The sequence below is a fragment of the Neofelis nebulosa genome, chromosome 7 (genome assembly GCF_028018385.1).
Source record: "Neofelis nebulosa isolate mNeoNeb1 chromosome 7, mNeoNeb1.pri, whole genome shotgun sequence".
NCBI lineage: Eukaryota > Metazoa > Chordata > Mammalia > Carnivora > Felidae > Neofelis > Neofelis nebulosa.
In genome coordinates this window covers 99,184,267-99,201,287 of record NC_080788.1, presented here as the reverse complement: position 1 = coordinate 99,201,287, position 17,021 = coordinate 99,184,267, and the positions used below count along the sequence as shown (strand labels likewise).

Sequence of the window (17,021 nt, the reverse complement as noted above, 5' to 3'; positions counted from 1 at the left end):
TCACTGCATCTAGTTTATTTTGCATCTCATTGACAACATTTCTTAATTCATCATGACTATTTCTTAGGTCTTTGATCTCTATAGCAATAGAGTCTCTCCTGTCTTCTATGCGTTTTTCAAGCCCAGCTATTAGTCTTATGACTTATTCTAAATTCTTGTTCAGATATATTGTTTATATTTGTTTTGAGCAATTCTCTGGCTGTCATTTCTTCCTGGATTTTCTTTTGAGGAGAATTCTTCCATTTTGTCATTTTGGCTCGTTTTCTGTCTTTTAGGTATTTTAATAGCTTGTTATGTGTCCTACACCTGCAAGTACTACTATATTAAAAAGGGATCATACACTGTGCAGGGCCTTGCACTTTAGAAAGTGTTTTTGTAGTGTGTTGTATGCACTCTGTTGCTGCATATTTGGCTGCTCTGCCCCACTGGACAGTCCTCTGCAAAGCTCCTCCTTGCTCATAAGGGTGGATTGTTTGAAACTTCCACCAAGTGTTCTTGGATTTGTTTGTTGAAGTAACCCTGTAAAAAGGGAAGGGCGGGGAACCTCATCCCATACAAAGAGAAAAATGAAAGGAGCAAAAAAAAGACCAAGTATAGAATCAAAGAAGCTATAAGGCTTAATCCAGAGAGAGAGAAAGAAAAATAAAGAAGGAGATATAGAAAAGGTATTAAAAAAAATTGAGTAAAAAATAAGCCTGATTAAACAAACAAAACAGAGAAATATATATATGTATAAAGAATTGACCAAAAATCAAATCAGAAACTATGAGCCTGATTCCAAAGGAAAAAAAAGAGAGTAGAAAGAAGAGAAAAGAGAAGAAAAAAAAAAGAGAGAGAGAGAAACAGACTAACATACAAAACTGTAGGTCTGTTGGTACCTGGGACTGGTGGCAGTGCTGGTCAGGAGGTCTGGTTCCCTCAGTGTCAGTCCCCTTCCAGTACAAAAGCATTTGCCAGGCACGGAGTGGCAGGGTTTGTTGTAATTGGTCCCACCTCCAGTAGAGGCTGCCGTGCTGTTTCCTGAAGCCCCACCATGTTGGTGATGGAGAAAAAAGTGGTGACACCCCAATCTTTCCTCCTCTGTCTGAGTGTCTCAAACTACTCTGTTCAGGCAGCCCTCACAGAATAGTGTGGGAATAGACTTGTCCTGCTCCACAGTCTCCCGGCCTCTTAGGCACTCAGCTGGGATTCAACACCGATGTCTTAAAGGAGCCTGCACCCCACCTCCCCGGGACCCCATTCTGGTGTACCGTGGTTCCACAGCCTTTCTCTCCCTTTTGTCTCTCCACAGAAGTGGTTCTCTCCCCTCCATGCCTATGCTCTTATCTCCTCCAATTCGCATATTTGCACCTCTGTCCTGCCAAGCTGTCTCCCTCCACCTATGGAGATCTTCCTGTCACTCCCGCTATTGATTTCCTGGGTGTTCCAAGTGTTCTGACCTTAATACAGCTGTGTTTGAGGGATGAGAGAAATCCCTGTTCTCTACTTCTCCGCCATCTTAACTCTCCCTCAAGTCCTGCCCTGTCTTAAAAGTGTCACACGCTCTGCCTTTCTTCAGCTGTGGCAGACTGATTGATCACTCTCTGCCTTCCACTGAGCCAGGAAGTGTAACACTCTTGGTCAACTTGGTGCTCCAGTTGTCCACCTCTAACTGATTCTAGTGGGCAGAAGAGATAAAACGCATATGCTCTCTCTGGGTACCAGCTCAACTTTCCTCTCTGAGACTTGCCTTTAGTCGTTTTGTTCCATAGTAATGATCATTTTCTTCTCTTTACTCCTATATCCATTTGTATGTATTTAGTACTTGCTTATAGCAGACATTTTTAGTATACATACTTTATGTTCTTAACCACCTTTAGGTTGAGTGATATTGTGTTATATAACTTTGTGTAATCCAAATACTTATAAAAACAGCTTCTGTGTGGATATTTAATATCAATATAAATTAATTTTAAAATAGTAAACATTAAAAAAAGAGTATTTCCCCTTAGTAATATCTACACTTTATAAAATCAAATGCCATCATTATAAACCACTGAATCCCAAACAGGTAACTCCAACTCAGCCACTAAGTTGACCTTTAATCTTAGATATATTCACAGTTGTTTGATAATAGCTCTACTTCAATATCCACAAGCATTTTATACTTATATCAGTCTCTTCAGTCAACCCCTTTCATTCAGTCCCCTCTGCCACTGCCTTTGAAAAGTCATTTATCATTTTTCCCTTGTATTTTTGAAATTGTCTTCCAACTCATTCACCTGACTTTGGTTTTAGCTCCTCTCATACTGTCCTTCCTATTGCCATGAGTTTCAGAACAAGTTTATATCCAAAATTAAATCTTGCATTTTCACAATAAAATCTAAACTTCATTGTGTAATCAGTAGGGCATTCATTACCTAGCTCCTATGTCTGAGGTTCATTTTGCAAATACTTTTTAAATCCTCTCAAACTTTTATAAAATAAATTCATCCCAGACTGAATTACTAAAAAGTGATCATGTATTTGGACAAGAGTTAATACTCTCAGTTTCTGTACTTATCATAGACTCCTAACAAGCACCTTATGGCTCCATACCTGTCTGTAGGTCATACATTGAGTAGCATTGTCCTGTCACCTTTCCAGATGTTCCGTGCTCTTTTCCTGTCTCCCTAAAATGTTGAGGCTCCTCACTCACCTTACCTCCCTGCTGATTCATTCTCAAGTCTCACCTCCTTTGGGAGCATTTCTGACCTTCATGGGGATTTAGGTATTCTTTCTTTTCCCATATTATATGACAAGATTCACAAAACAGAAACTAAAGTAAGACAACCAAATTTTTCCTCAGAGCACTGGTCTTCAGAGAAGATGGAAGATTTTTAAGCGATGAGTTTGGAAAGAGTATATCTTTATACATGTGGTCTTTATTAAGTCTTTCCTAGTAAATGTCTCTCAGCCTCTTTCCCTCTAGAAGTTGAGTGAATATAACAAGAGCAGATTTCATATCATTTTTAAAAAATAAAAATGTTATATTCACTGATTCCTTCTAGGATGGCCCCAGAAGTTGCAGCAGTAGAAAAGAATGGCGGCTACAACCAACTCTGTGATATCTGGGCAGTAGGAATAACAGCAATTGAACTTGGAGAGCTTCAACCACCTATGTTTGATCTCCATCCAATGAGGTGTTCTCACTATTTACAATTATGCAGTTATTAATCAAGTCTTTAGGGAGAATGAAATATTGATAACTTGAGTATTTCCAGCTCATTTTCAAGTATGTTGAAATAGTAAAGGTGTTGTAAAGGACTTAGGGGTAATCAGTTGCACCCAATACCTGCTCTCTTGTGTTGTTTCCTAAGACAACGTGGAGTGAATCATCTGTACTATTTAAAGCTGTTTCATTAAGCAAATCTCCCTTAATCATACTAGATATAGCAGTTATAATTTGTAAAATTTTTTAAAGTCTTTACATTCTTCCATCAATTGTTTCTTTTTCTGTTCTAAGTGGAATTATGAGCAAATGATAGGATGTAGGTGACATTTTTTTTCTATTTTTTTTTTTATTTTGTTTATTTTGTCTAGGGATAATTAAGAGGTAGTTACGCTTAGTATAATTATTATTTACATTTTAGGGTATATTGTCTCTCAAAAAAATATTTGATGGCCTTTGAAAGTGTTCTTATATTTTGAAGTAAAAGATGAATTGAGCTAAAATTTAAGCTTTTAAAGTATAAAGTTGAAAACAGTATAAAGTTGAAAAGAAAATCAACAGAGTGCAGAAAGTATTCTTCTAGCAAGATAGACAATGGATTAGTATATATGTATATATACATAAGGAATTTATTTAGAGACTCTGAAGGCAAAAGATAGACTGTTAATGAGCAAGTACCGAATACAAAGAAACTTGGAAAACTATTTGACTTCTCAAGTAACTAAAGATACAAAAGTTAAAAGATACCTACTTTTTGTTGGAATGCCATTATGTACAGACCTTTAGGATGTTACTTGTTAGGAGCAGTACAAATGTTTCTGTGATGCTACTACTTAGAAAATTATACTTAGGAAATAACCCAAGGGAAAAAAAAGCTAAGAATTATTCATTCCAGGTTAACAGTGGAAAAAAATCTGAATGTCCAATAGTTGGTGAATTAATCTTTTTTCTTAATTTTTTAATGAATTGTTAAGCAAAAATTTTCAACAGTTAAAGGCAGCTGTTACACATGCATAAACCAAAGCAACATGGAAAATTGATTATTAGTGAAAAAACAATCTATTATTACCTAATTATTGGTTAGCATTTAGATAAAGACTAAAGAAGAGCAGATTTAAAAGAATACCTCACAGTTGTAAGAATATAAACTTTATATATGAATCATTTCATCTTTAAAAAGATAAACATCTTTGGTATTTAAAACCGAGTTTGGGGGCGCCTGGGTGGCTCAGTTGATTAAGCGTCCAACTTGGTCTCAGGTCATAATCTCATAGTTTGTGAGTTCGAGCCCCACATCGGGCTCTGTGCTGACAGCTCGGAGTCTGGAGCCTGCTTCAGATTCTGTGTCTCCCTCTCTCTCTGCCCCTCCCCTGCTCATGCTCTGTCTCTCTCTCCCTCAAAAATAAATAAAACATAAAAAAATAAAAATGTATTAAAAAAGATGGGTTTGCTTGGAAACCTATAAAGGGTTTTGTTGGAAAAACTGAAATAGAGCATTTTAGAACTTTTCTTAAATCTTCCATCCTTCTACCCCCAGAGTCCCTAGAAAATGAGTCAAAGGTAAATTCATACTGAAAGAAAGTCCTCTTGCAGGTTGATTTCTGTATTATTCATAATGAGAGAATCTGGAAAGTTATTGTCCAAAAGAGGGGAACAGATTAGGAAGTAGATAGAATTTGCTTGTATACCCAAGACAATTATAGAGGCAAATCTTCCACTAAGCATACAACCTAATGTTAGAGTAACGTATCATCTCTGTGTTATAGAATGATATTTAATTACTATACATGCTTATATCTAAGATATAATATTAGTTATATATGTTAAAAGTATAGTGATAAAATTCTTCTCTAACATTTGGTAGCTTTGCCTTATGAATAAGAGCTTGTTTGAAAATAAAATATCTGGGTGATGGGCATTGAAGAGGGCATCTTTTGGGATGAGCACTGGGTGTTGTATGGAAACCAATTTGACAATAAATTTCATATATTAAAAAAAATAAAAATAAAAAAAAGAAAGAAAATGAAATATCTATTGGCTATCTAAAATATAAAAATTTAGTGTCCAGGGGCTCCTGTCTGGCTCAGTTTGTAGAGCATGAGACTCTTAATCTCGGGGCTGTGAATTTGAGCCCCATGTTGGGCGTAGAGATAACATACATCCATATGTACATACATAAAACTACATTATCAATAAACTTAATAAATAAGTAAAATCTTAAATTAATTTTCATATTCCATACCAGTGTTCATCAGTGTCTACGTATGTAGTAATTTGTAAATGGATTACAGAATATTCATTCTGATTATTAGATGAGGTAATTAAAGTATTTCAATATTGCCCTTTAACTGAAATTTTTATTCCAGGGCCCTCTTCTTAATGTCAAAAAGTAATTTTCAGCCTCCAAAACTAAAGGACAAAACAAAATGGTAAGTTAATGAATATATAGATTTATAGAATTTTGCCGTTGGAAAGGAGATAGGTTCAGTTCTCTTATAAGTGATGAAACCGAATTGCAGCAATGTGGATGGTACTGGAAGGTATTATGCTAAGTGAAATAAGTCATTCAGAGAAAGACAGATACCATACATTTTCACTTGTATGTGGAACTTGAGAAACTTAACAGAAGACCATGGGGGAAGGGAAGGGGAAAAAAATAGTTACAAACAGAGATGGAGGGAGGCAAACCATAAGAGACTTTTTAAGTACAGAGAACAAACTGAGGGTTGATGGGGGAGGATGGGGTGGAGAAGAGGGGAAAATGGGTGATGGGCATTGAGGAGGGCGCTTGTTGGGATGAGCACTGGGTGTTGTATGTAAGCGATGAACCTCAAGAATCTACCCCTAAAACCAAGAGCACACCGTACACACTCTATGTTAGCCAATTTGACAATAAATTATATTTTGGAAAAATGATGAAACTGAAGTCCAGAGCCTTTAAATAGTTTACTTGCAGTTACATATCTAATTTACTCACAGAGCTGTGGCCAGGATCTGGGTTATATTCTTGACAGTTCCAGTTGCTTAGGAACTTAGAGTAACAAGGAATAAGAACAAGCCCATGTCAGTCCAAAAGATTTTTATAATCTCCTGCTCTGGTAAAACTCTGATCATTTTCTTAGTGTTTTGGAAGCTTGGGTAAGAGGTGTGGTGAGGAAAGGATTGGAAATGGGTATATTAAAAATTTGGAGATTTATATCTTTGCCTTGCATTCTGTTACTTGTTAATTATATGTTAACTTTTATGGAACCTGATATGAAAAGGTTTCCCAGATACCATGACACTTAATCACTGTTGATTTTTCTCTACCTTCCTTACCTAATATCCAAAATTTTACTATTTATTTTCATCCTAATCTCTTTTTTCTCTAAGTAAAGCAGTTTGCCTTTTCTTAAAATCCATTAGGATATCTTTAATTGGATGATAAAAATTGAAAATTATTTTTCTGGTAATGTATTCCCATGCATTTAATAAAAGAAACCATGCAAATAAAAGTTTCCAATCTTCGTCTAGATTTCATGGATCTTTTGGTGTGGGAGGTACATGGGTTCCCCAAATTCTGTATGTATATTCTTCTAGGGAGACAGTCCATATCTTGTTTCATATTTTAAGAGACCTGTCCCCCAAACAGGTTCTGAACTACTGTTTTATGTTTTATTGACCTGTCTGTGCAAAGTATTATTTAGGAGCCAGGACATTCTGGAGATGATGCCAGGAGTGAAAGGAAAATCACACTGGAAATAAAGGAGTTTATATCCTACTGTGGCTGTATTCTTTTGTGTTGATAAGAGTTTCTTCCTGATTCTTGTTACCCTAAGTTCCTAAGCAATTGGAACTGGAGGGCTTTATGGCAGGAATGACTCAATATTCATTCAGGAATGAATGAGCACAGGCTGTTACCATTGGAGTACTTTTGCCAGTCTCAGGTACTCTCTGAGTCCACGTTATCTCCACCACAAGCCACCAAATGTAATGCAGTGATTTGATTTCTCTGCAAGAGAGCTGCTGTGTGGATGCCCTTGTTCCTAAGAAATTCAGTGACCTTATACTGATTTAAATAATCTTTTACATTACCAATCCTACCTCCATGCCATTCTTCTGGTATAGGAAAACATTTATATATTTTATAAATTAAGCAGTGGGAAAAAGCCATTTTGATTCCTAAGTGGCACCTAGAATAAACACTAGGTTTTAAATCCTATAATACCCATTTCTAGTTTTTTGTGTATTTTTTAGAGATGGTATGTTACTATTTCTTGTAACTAATTTCATTTTACTTAATAGATGAAACTGACACCTGTTTTCAAGGGGTATACTGTTCTTTGGGTCTTGTTTTTTGGCTTATATAGAGCTAAGAGGCCTAAGAAAAATCATGTGTTTCAGACTTTCTAACTGCTTATAAGTTATTTAGTAACATTAAAAAACTAATATTAGTGAAATATTTTTGTACATGTCTCTTTTTATTTGAAGGTCATCAACATTCCATAATTTTGTCAAAATAGCACTAACCAAAAACCCCAAAAAAAGACCAACTGCTGAAAGACTTCTGACTGTAAGTCATTGAAATTATAGGGGAATATTCTGTAGTCAATGCAGTAAGTAGGCATATCACTCGAACAAAGTATTTAAGATTTTTAATATAAAAATTTAGTGATCTCTTACTGCAGGGGTCTGCAGACTTTTTGGGAAGAGCCAGGTAGTAAATGTCTTGGGCTTTGGGGCCATACAGTCTCTGTAGCAACTATTCAGTTTTGCCATTGAAGCACAAAAGCTAACAAAGACAGTACAATTGAATGGGCATGGCTTTAATACTGAAACCTTTATTCACAAAAAGAGGCAGTGCCCCAGATTTTGCCCATGGGCTTTAGTTTGCCAACCCCTGCCTTAGAGAAAACTCTTAAAAATGTTGCTATCACCTAAAATTAATTGCCTTTTTCGGTTTCTTATGTAAATATAGAATGTTCTGTGTGTATATGTATTTGTAAAATATTTTTAGAAAAAGTTCATGATTACAACAATTTAAGGAAACTTTATTTAAATATCAAAATGTAACTGTTTGTCTTTTTACATTTACATAATGTTACTGAATTAAATGTATGCATATGTGGAATACACATGCTTTTTTCTTATGATGTGGTATTCATTTGCATATATATCACTATAGTGACATGAGTAATGAATGTCAGTTGTTATAGCCAAGGTTGCAATTTTACAACCTAATATAGATAACTTGAAAAATTATTCATGTTGGGGTGCCTGGCTGGCTCAGTGAGTAGAGGATGTGACTCTTAATCTCAGGGTCATGAGTTCAAGCCCTATGTTGGGCATGGAACCTACTTAAAATTAAAAAAAAAAAAAAAATGATTCATGTCATAAACTTACTCCACAAGGGTGCTGCAGTTTTATAATATACAATTATGGTCTCTCTGATACTTTTACTAGTACGTGCTCTAATTTATTTGTATTAGTAGGCTTCCATATGCTTGTTTTTGATAGTTACTGAATGAAAAAGTACAAATAACATTTTCTATGAACCATTGATGTAAAAGCATATTCATGAAGTTTTGTTTTGTTTTGTTTTGACTTAGCATACATTTGTAGGGCAGCCAGGTCTCTCTAGGGCCCTCGCAGTTGAACTGCTAGACAAAGTGAATAATCCAGACAACCATGCACACTACACTGAAGGAGATGATGATGACTTTGAGGTAAAGAGGTTTTCAGTCTAATATTTGAAAATAAATATTTAATATGGCCTTAATGTTTATTTTCTCATTTACTCTTTTTTAAGTTAGTTACAACAGATTTAGCTACAAAGATTAATTAGCAATGTAAACTAAACTTACCCTGCATATAATTACCAGGTAATGCTTTAAAAAAAAAATTGTGGTATTACATAAATAACTGGTTGACACTTTTTCTGGAAAGAACTAGGATTAATCTAATTAAAACCGTTTATATCATTTTCTTTTCATAGTTGGTTTGCCAAAAGTTGAGAGGTAGCTAAGATTAGAATCAGATCATTTTCCCCTCCCAGAAATCCGGAAGTGCTTTCCCTTCTCCCCAAACCTCAAATTCTGTAGTGAGAGCTTGATCTTTCTCTAAAGAGAAAGTACATCTATTTCTAAGGAAATAAAAGAGGTTAGGAACATTGCTTTGGACCAAGAGAACAAAAGTTTAGCCAAAGCACATGCACATATTATTTTTCACTGAAGAGACTCTCTAGAAATCTAATTGGCCATTTTTTATTTCTCTATTATACAGATTATTAACAATATAAATATATTTTTTAAAAGTTGAGGTTCCCATAGAAATTTTATCCTTTCCAATACTTGTTCAGGACAATTATATATTATTACATGTAGAGCTATTCCTACATTTTCCTTCTCTGAAAATATTCTGAAGTCTTTTTGAATATATTATATTTAACATCAAAACTTGTAAATCATGAATGAGGGACTTCCGCCCATTAGCAGGTACCTACTATGCTTGCATAAAGCACAGCTGAACTTTTCCACCAGTGTCTCTTCCTCTCCTTTTAGGATTTCTTTTTATTTCTGTAATTGTGTTCTCATTTCTCTTTATGCCTTTATTTCCTTTTATATCTCTACCTTCACTTCTGGCAAGACAATAGGACCATACTTTTTGTGTTATTTATTTGTTAAAGGAAATGTTTTACTTTATGTTCTTAAGTTTTGAATTATACTGTATAAGTATCATCATAACTACTAATAACGCATTGGGGAGTCGTTGTGTACCAAGTATTCAGCTAGATAATTTTTATGTTAACTCATTAAATACTCAAAACAGTTTACAACATATTCTGTTACTATCCACATTTTATAAATGAGGAAATAGCAGAGAAAGAATAGAAGTAATTTTCCCGAGATCATATGGCTAGTAAGTAGTGGAACCAGCTATTTGGATCCAAGGCACTAACTCCAAAGCCTATTGTTTTAGTTAATATGCTACCATTTCTATGTATGTGTTTAATAGAAATAGTCACTAAATAATCTTTGAAAACTAATCTTTAAAAACTAATCCTTGCCTGCTGTATAGCATAGTCTTGTCCTGTAGTAGGTATCTAATGAATATTTTGTTGAGTGTTAAATGAACTTTAACTGAAAATATTGAATAAACTCGCTATTCATAGATTTTTTTATTTAAATTATCATTTGCAGACTTGTAATAAGATTTTAATAAAATTATTAAAATTGTTGTAACTTCAATATAAAATTGATATTATTTGATTCCCCAGTTTGTCTTTCACTGGTTATATAACTAACCAGATTCTTTTTTTTATTCCCCACATTATTTTGCTGGGCTTCCCAGATCCACTTTACCTTCTGAGTTCTCTATTTCTATTTAATGTGGTATCACTGTACTTCTCAGTTCTTGAAATCCTTGTGCCAGGTAGTTGGGGACACGATGGCATATGAGATTGACCCAGTCCCTGCCTTGAAAGAACTTATAGTATAGTCTCATAGGAACCTCAGAAATACCACAAGTGTGATAACTGTTATGGAACAGGATATAGAGTATGCTATGGAGGCATATTTTAGGGACAGAAAAGGACTTGCTACAGAAGTGGTCTGTAAGTTGAAAATCTGAAGGATAAATTGGAATTAGAGGAAGAGGGCAGGCAGAATTGTTTTGAGCAGAGAGCATAATCGCATGTTAGAAAGCCTGGTGATAAGGGGTGCCTGGGTGGCTCAGTCGGTTAAGCGGCCGACTTCGGCTCAGGTCATGATCTCACAGTGTGTGGGTTTGAGCCCCGCGTCGGGCTCTGTGCTGACAGCTCAGAGCCTGGAGCCTGCTTCCGATTCTGTGTCTCCCCCTCTCTCTGACCCTCCCCCGTTCATGCTCTGTCTCTCTCTGTCTCAAAAATAAATAAATGTTAAAAAGAAAGCCTGGTGATAAGAGAGAAGACTGTATACTTGAGGAACTAAAGATAGTCTGGTTCGAACAGAAAACAAGGAGGGGGATAGTGGGAGATAAAGTCACATAGCTAGACACTAGCCATTTCAAACCATGTTAAAATTTTTGGGCTTTATCAAAGGGCAGTAGAAGCCATTAAAGGGTAAAGGAGTGACATGTAATTATATGTACATTTTTAAAAGATCTCTATGACCTCAGAATAGTGGTTCCATTTCTGAAAATCTGCTAAGAGTCTTTTGAAGGCATCTGGGATAGAGATGGTGGTGTTTTAGACTAGGAGTATAACAAGGATGGAGAAAAATGGACCAGTAAAAGAATTCTCTGAGAGAGTTGGAGATTGGATGAAAACATGAGTGTGGGGGGTGAAGAGAGATTACTCTTAGATTTTTATTTGAATGGCTGGGTGATCATAAAAGTGCCGCCCCATTTATTGAGGTAGGAACACTAGAGTAAAATCAAACTTGGGAATAAAGATGAATTCAAGTTTTATGTATAGTAATTTTGATGTTGAATAGACTTCCAAATCGAGACGTCTCACTAGAAATTAGATATGTGGTGGTAGCTTGGGGAGAAAAGTTTGGACTATAGATAGAAATTTGGGAGTCATTAAGTACAGAAGTAGTTGATACCTTAAGGACTAAATCACTCAAGGGAAGCATGTAGAATGAGAAAACAGGAGAGGGCCTCAGACAGCATCCTAGATTTCTCCCAAAATTTAAGAATCAAGTAGGCTAAGAAGAATGGCAAAGGATTGATTAAAGACCATTAAAAGAAGGAGGGAAGTTTTCAACAAGAATATTGCCTAGAAGATAAGTTAAAGAAGTCTTTGGATTTAGGTGGTGGTGCTTGAATACTTTTTTAAAAGGATAATATTCAAATTATAGAGGTGAAGCTAGATTAGAGTGGTTTGGAAAATAAGTATAGCAATACATTTATGAAATTTAGTTGTGAAAGGGAGAGGTAGGCTGAGCAGTAGTAGCTGGAGGAAAATGAGTTGGTAGGGATTTATTTAGTTATTTAGTTATTTATCTGGGGGAAGTAAGTTTGAACAGGATTAAATGCTTATGAAAAGGATTCAGTAGATGGAGAGGAAAGATTCAAGAGAAACAAGGTAAATAGGCAAAGTCTCTGAGAAAGGAGGAGAGCCTGAGATCTAGATTATAATGGGAGGCTTGATCTTAGATAATGAAATGCTTTAATCTTGCACTAGAGAGGAGTATAGTTGAAGGTTGTCGTTCAAAGTTATCTTCTATTTGATGATTCTGGTTTTCCTTGTGAAGTAATGGCAAGATCATGTCTTGAAAGTCCTGACAGAAAATGAGTGGGCTTGAAGAGTGGGAAGAGAAGGTGTGAAATAGTAATTGAGGAGAATGGTTGGGTTAAATGATTATAGTGAAGTGTTTTGGGGCAAAGTTGACGCCTCAGATGAAATTAATTTTCTGTGTGGTCTGCTGGGTAACTTTCCTCCAGTAGTGATTTGTATCCCCAATATAAACACAAAGGTAGTTAGTTTAATTCATCTAAGGTGTCATTTGGGCATGCCAGAATACTGAAGGACAGTGGGGCAAAGGGAATTTAGGATACTGGCAAGAGATTGCTTGAAATTGTGGAACACTGGATACAAACTGGTTAAGAAGAAAAGTGAAGAAAAGAGAAATGCTGATGGACAGTAAGAAGGTTAATGGGCTAATGGACTTGGGATTCCATTGTGAACACGAAGCAGTGTAATGGGAGTAAATGAGAGTGAGCTAGAAGGCTGAGAAGTTTGGAAGATAGTGTGAGTTCAAGTGTCAGAGCTGATGGGAGGGTCCATGGTGTGATCTTAGCAATCAAGAGTTCATTGAAATCTGGGAGAGTGTCTTTAGAGATGAGGTCAGAAAACTTAAGTCCCAAACAATGGGCTTTTGAAGTCCCTTGGTATGATGATGGGTCTTGAAGTAGAGGAAAAAACATATGAGCTCCTGTCCATCATCAGTGATTGAGAGTGAGTCATTAGAAATTTGGTAGGTGGCAGTTGAGCTGAAGGCATAGTTTGAAGAGATCAGGAGCTTGTACCAAAGGGTGTAAAGTAGCAAGCTTCTCACTTGATTTACTGCAGTATCCTTACTCAATCTCCCTGCATCCAGTGTTTCTCCCCTCCGTATCTTCTCACACACTTATCCAATTATTCTGAAGTCTGACACCCTTTTTGTAAAATCTCCAAAAAATTTCTTTGCTGAGAAAATAAAATTGAGAGTCCTCACCTTGCATTCAGAGCCTTTCGTGATCTGGCTCATCCCCAGTCTGTCCAGCTTTGTCACCTCATCCCTTAATCTTCACCAAATAATAACCAACTCCAGTTCCCCTAAATGCTACCATTTCCTTTTCTTCTTGCATCACTTTGTTCATATTCTCTCTGCTGTCTCGAATGCTTCCCACACTGCTGCACATCCATTACCTACTGTCCTTGAGGCCTAGAGCAGATTACAGCTCTGTCATGAAGAACTTCTATACCCCTTCAGGTGGAAGTCATTTCTTTTTCATCTGGGCATTAATAGTAACCATCTTAATCAATGGCATTGACCATTTTCTAATCTTATTAAGTATTTGTGTGTCTTAACTTCTAGATTATAAACTCTTTGGAGATAAGATTTCTGATTTTCTTTGCATCTTTTCAATATTTCATACAGTATAAACATAGAATAAGTGAGTAACCTAAAATATGTTAGTGTTCATTGTATTGTTTATGTTTATCCCGTAATTTATTAGTCGGTAGTCATGTTTGTCAGTAAATGATCATTTAGTTAAAAAGTTTGACCTTTTAACTTTATCACTGAAATTTTTTAAAGTGTGTATATTATGCTTATATTCACAGCCCCATGCAATCATTCGTCATACCATTAGATCTACAAACAGGAATGCCAGAGCTGAACGGACAGCTTCAGAAATAAATTGTATGTGTTTGGTATACATTTTCAATTGGTGGTCTCGGAGGGTTGAGCTGGGTGTTCTCGTGGGTCTTACTGGAATAATAAAATTTCAGACTAACTGAGGCTACATGCTTTAACATATCAGAATACCTTTAAAATAGAGGTTGTTTCTCTGGTTTATAATGGAATTTTCTTATTTTTTAATTAAATGGTGTTTACTTACTAATTACAGACGTAATATATGTTCATTGTAGAAAATTTGTAAGAGGAAAAAAATAGAAAATTAACATTGCCCATAATTTCATCACCCAGCACCAACCCACAGGTAATATTTTTGTTAATTGCCTCCATGTTTTTCCATGTATGTTTTTACATGGCTGAATTTATGCTATGCATAAATTTTTTACTGAACACAGAAGCATTTCCCATACACTAGTCTGGCCCGCCTTTTTTCATTGAGTTGATACACTGTAGTTGAATAGTTTCCGATTGTTGGACATTTGGGTTGGTTTCAGTTTTTTTAGGTTACTAGGAGAGGTGTATCTTTTCTAAAATGTCTACTTAAAAGGGGAAATTGATTGTTATTCTGTAAATTAGTCATTGACAAATATTTGGTATCAATGATTTTTGTCATTTTAGCCACATTAATTTAGAAGAACAGATTTGCAAAGAAGTTATAGGTATATTAACTTAAATGTATACTTGTTTCAAAAAAGATTTAAAGAAGTTTACAATAAAATAAGATATATAAACCCTAATGAAGGAATATAATTTATTAAATGTATAGACTAATTAGAATTATTGTAGATGAACATTTTGTTGAAGTCTAAGTTTTCTTAAACCAAGTATTTCTAGCTTTCTGTATACAGCTCCGGAAATCTAGGTCAGTGGGGAGTTAGAATGTCCTTCCTATATCAGTTGATTCAATCAGGCCTTTTCTTAGTTAAACCAGTAACCGGAGATCTTATCTCTTTGTTAATCCCAGATTGCTGATACTTCTTATGCTATCTTCTTATATAATCCCAAGTAACTCTCTGGACTTCAAATACCGTACAGAAAAGTAGCAAAGTTGCTCTTCCATTATGATAAAGCCATCTTCTTTATTTTATGCAGTTGTATAAATATTCAGTTAATATAGTCTAATTTATCTATATTTTCTTCTATGACTTTTGGGTTTTGTGTCATATTTAGCAAGGCCTTCCTGATTTTAAGGTTATAAAAGAATTCTATTATTTTTTTTCTTGTATTTTTTACACTTTCACTGTTATAATATTTAATAGTTGATATACAGTATTAATTTATTTGGTAAGATGCATAAAGTTTGTATTCAATTTTAGTTTCTTTTCACATGACTACCCATTTGTCTAAATACTAATTATTAAAAACTTAATATTTTTACTAATGGATTTGACATGCTACCTTTATAATGTACTAAATGACCATATATTTTTTTGGATTCTTTCCAGAAATTCTCTTATTGCATTATTATGTCTAGTCATGTGCGAATAGCATAATTTGATTATTATGTCTTTATAATACCTGTTAAAATCGTTAAGACTAATTATCCTCCTACTCCCCTCACTCTACCTCCCCCACCTCTGTTATGATAGTTAGCTATTGTATTCTCCCCACATAAACTTAAGAATCAGTGTATCTAGTTAAAAAAATTCTCAGTGTTTTTACTGAGATCTCATAAAAGGTCATATACTAACTTTGGGAGAGTCGACACCTATAAGATAGTCTGTCTTTTTAACTTAAAATAGGCTTTTTCAGGGGTAAGTAAGTTCAAGGCTTAGTTCTTTCATGAATGACCAGGGTACTAATGTCTTTGTGGAGTAAGGTCTGTGCTTTAAGTACCAGAAAAAATTTGGTAAAGTTGAAGGTCATTTTATTGGTGATTTATCTTTAAATTTTCTTGAGTCTTCTTTTGTGTCCATCAAGAGTATTTTATAGCTTTGTTTTTATTTGTTTAATAGATTTTATATACACCTAGTTAGTTCTATTCTTAGTTTTTTGTTTCATGTTTAAAATTTGAGCTGGTAACTTACATACAGTAAAATGCTTAGGTGTACTGCATGATGAATTTTTATATATGTATACACTCATGAAACTGATTTTTGATCTGGGGATTAAAAATATAGAACATTATCAGAATCTCTGAAGGCTCCTTTCCTTATGCTCCATTACAATCGATGTCCTTCTTTCTTCATATCCTCTTGCCCTTTCCATTGCCCAGGCTAATCTCTGTTCTGATCCTTTATCACCATAGATTGGTTTTAGCTGATCTGGGTCTTCAGATAAATAGGATATACAAAATGCACCCTTTTTGCTTGGTTTCTTTTGCTCAACATTATGTCTGTGGGAGTAATTCATGTCATGTATAGCAATCATTGTTTTCATAGTAATCATATTTCATTGTATGATCATATCATAATTTATCCATTCTTTGGTTGATGGGCATTTGATTTGTTTCCAGTTTGGGGCTATTATCACTAGTATAAGCATCCTTTCTGTGTATTTTTAGTGGACATAGTAATTATTATGAGCCTGGCCTAGTCTGAAACCAAGGATAAATGTGTAGTCCAGCAAAGTCAGGTTTCTTGACGCCTTGCAATGAAGGAAAACATACACCAGAGGAACTATGGAACATCTCATTAAACAAAGGAAAAGAAGAGTTACAGGGTTTTTTCTTAGGCTTTATTTATTTTGAGATAGAAGCAAGTGTGAGCTGAGGGAGGGGCAGAGAGAGAGGGAGAGAGAATTGCAAGCCCACACTGTCAGTGCAAAGCCCAACGTGGGGCTCAGCCTTACAGTGAGATCATGACCTGAACAGAAATCAAGAGTCAGACATTCAACCAACTGAGCCACCCAGGTGCCCCAAGAAGAGTTAGAGGGTTTTGAAAAGAATAAAGTTCAAGTGAAATGTGACACTACAAAAAAGGGATGTGTATGAAAGAGTGAATATCATCAGGTCTAATACCATGAAA

The 17,021-nt window shown here is 35.2% G+C and overlaps 1 protein-coding gene across 7 annotated transcripts in view; it reads left to right on the top strand.

Moving 5' to 3' along the window:
• Positions 1-17,021, top strand: part of MAP4K5 (mitogen-activated protein kinase kinase kinase kinase 5) — a 110,981-nt gene that overhangs the window by 62,176 nt on the left and 31,784 nt on the right. For all 7 annotated transcript variants that reach the window (XM_058739014.1, XM_058739012.1, XM_058739016.1 and 4 more), the window contains 5 exons: positions 3,030-3,161; positions 5,557-5,619; positions 7,661-7,742; positions 8,779-8,895; positions 13,980-14,058. In XM_058739014.1, coding sequence (XP_058594997.1) covers positions 3,030-3,161; positions 5,557-5,619; positions 7,661-7,742; positions 8,779-8,895; positions 13,980-14,058 — 473 coding nt within the window. The remainder of the gene's footprint in view (positions 1-3,029; positions 3,162-5,556; positions 5,620-7,660; positions 7,743-8,778; positions 8,896-13,979; positions 14,059-17,021) is intronic.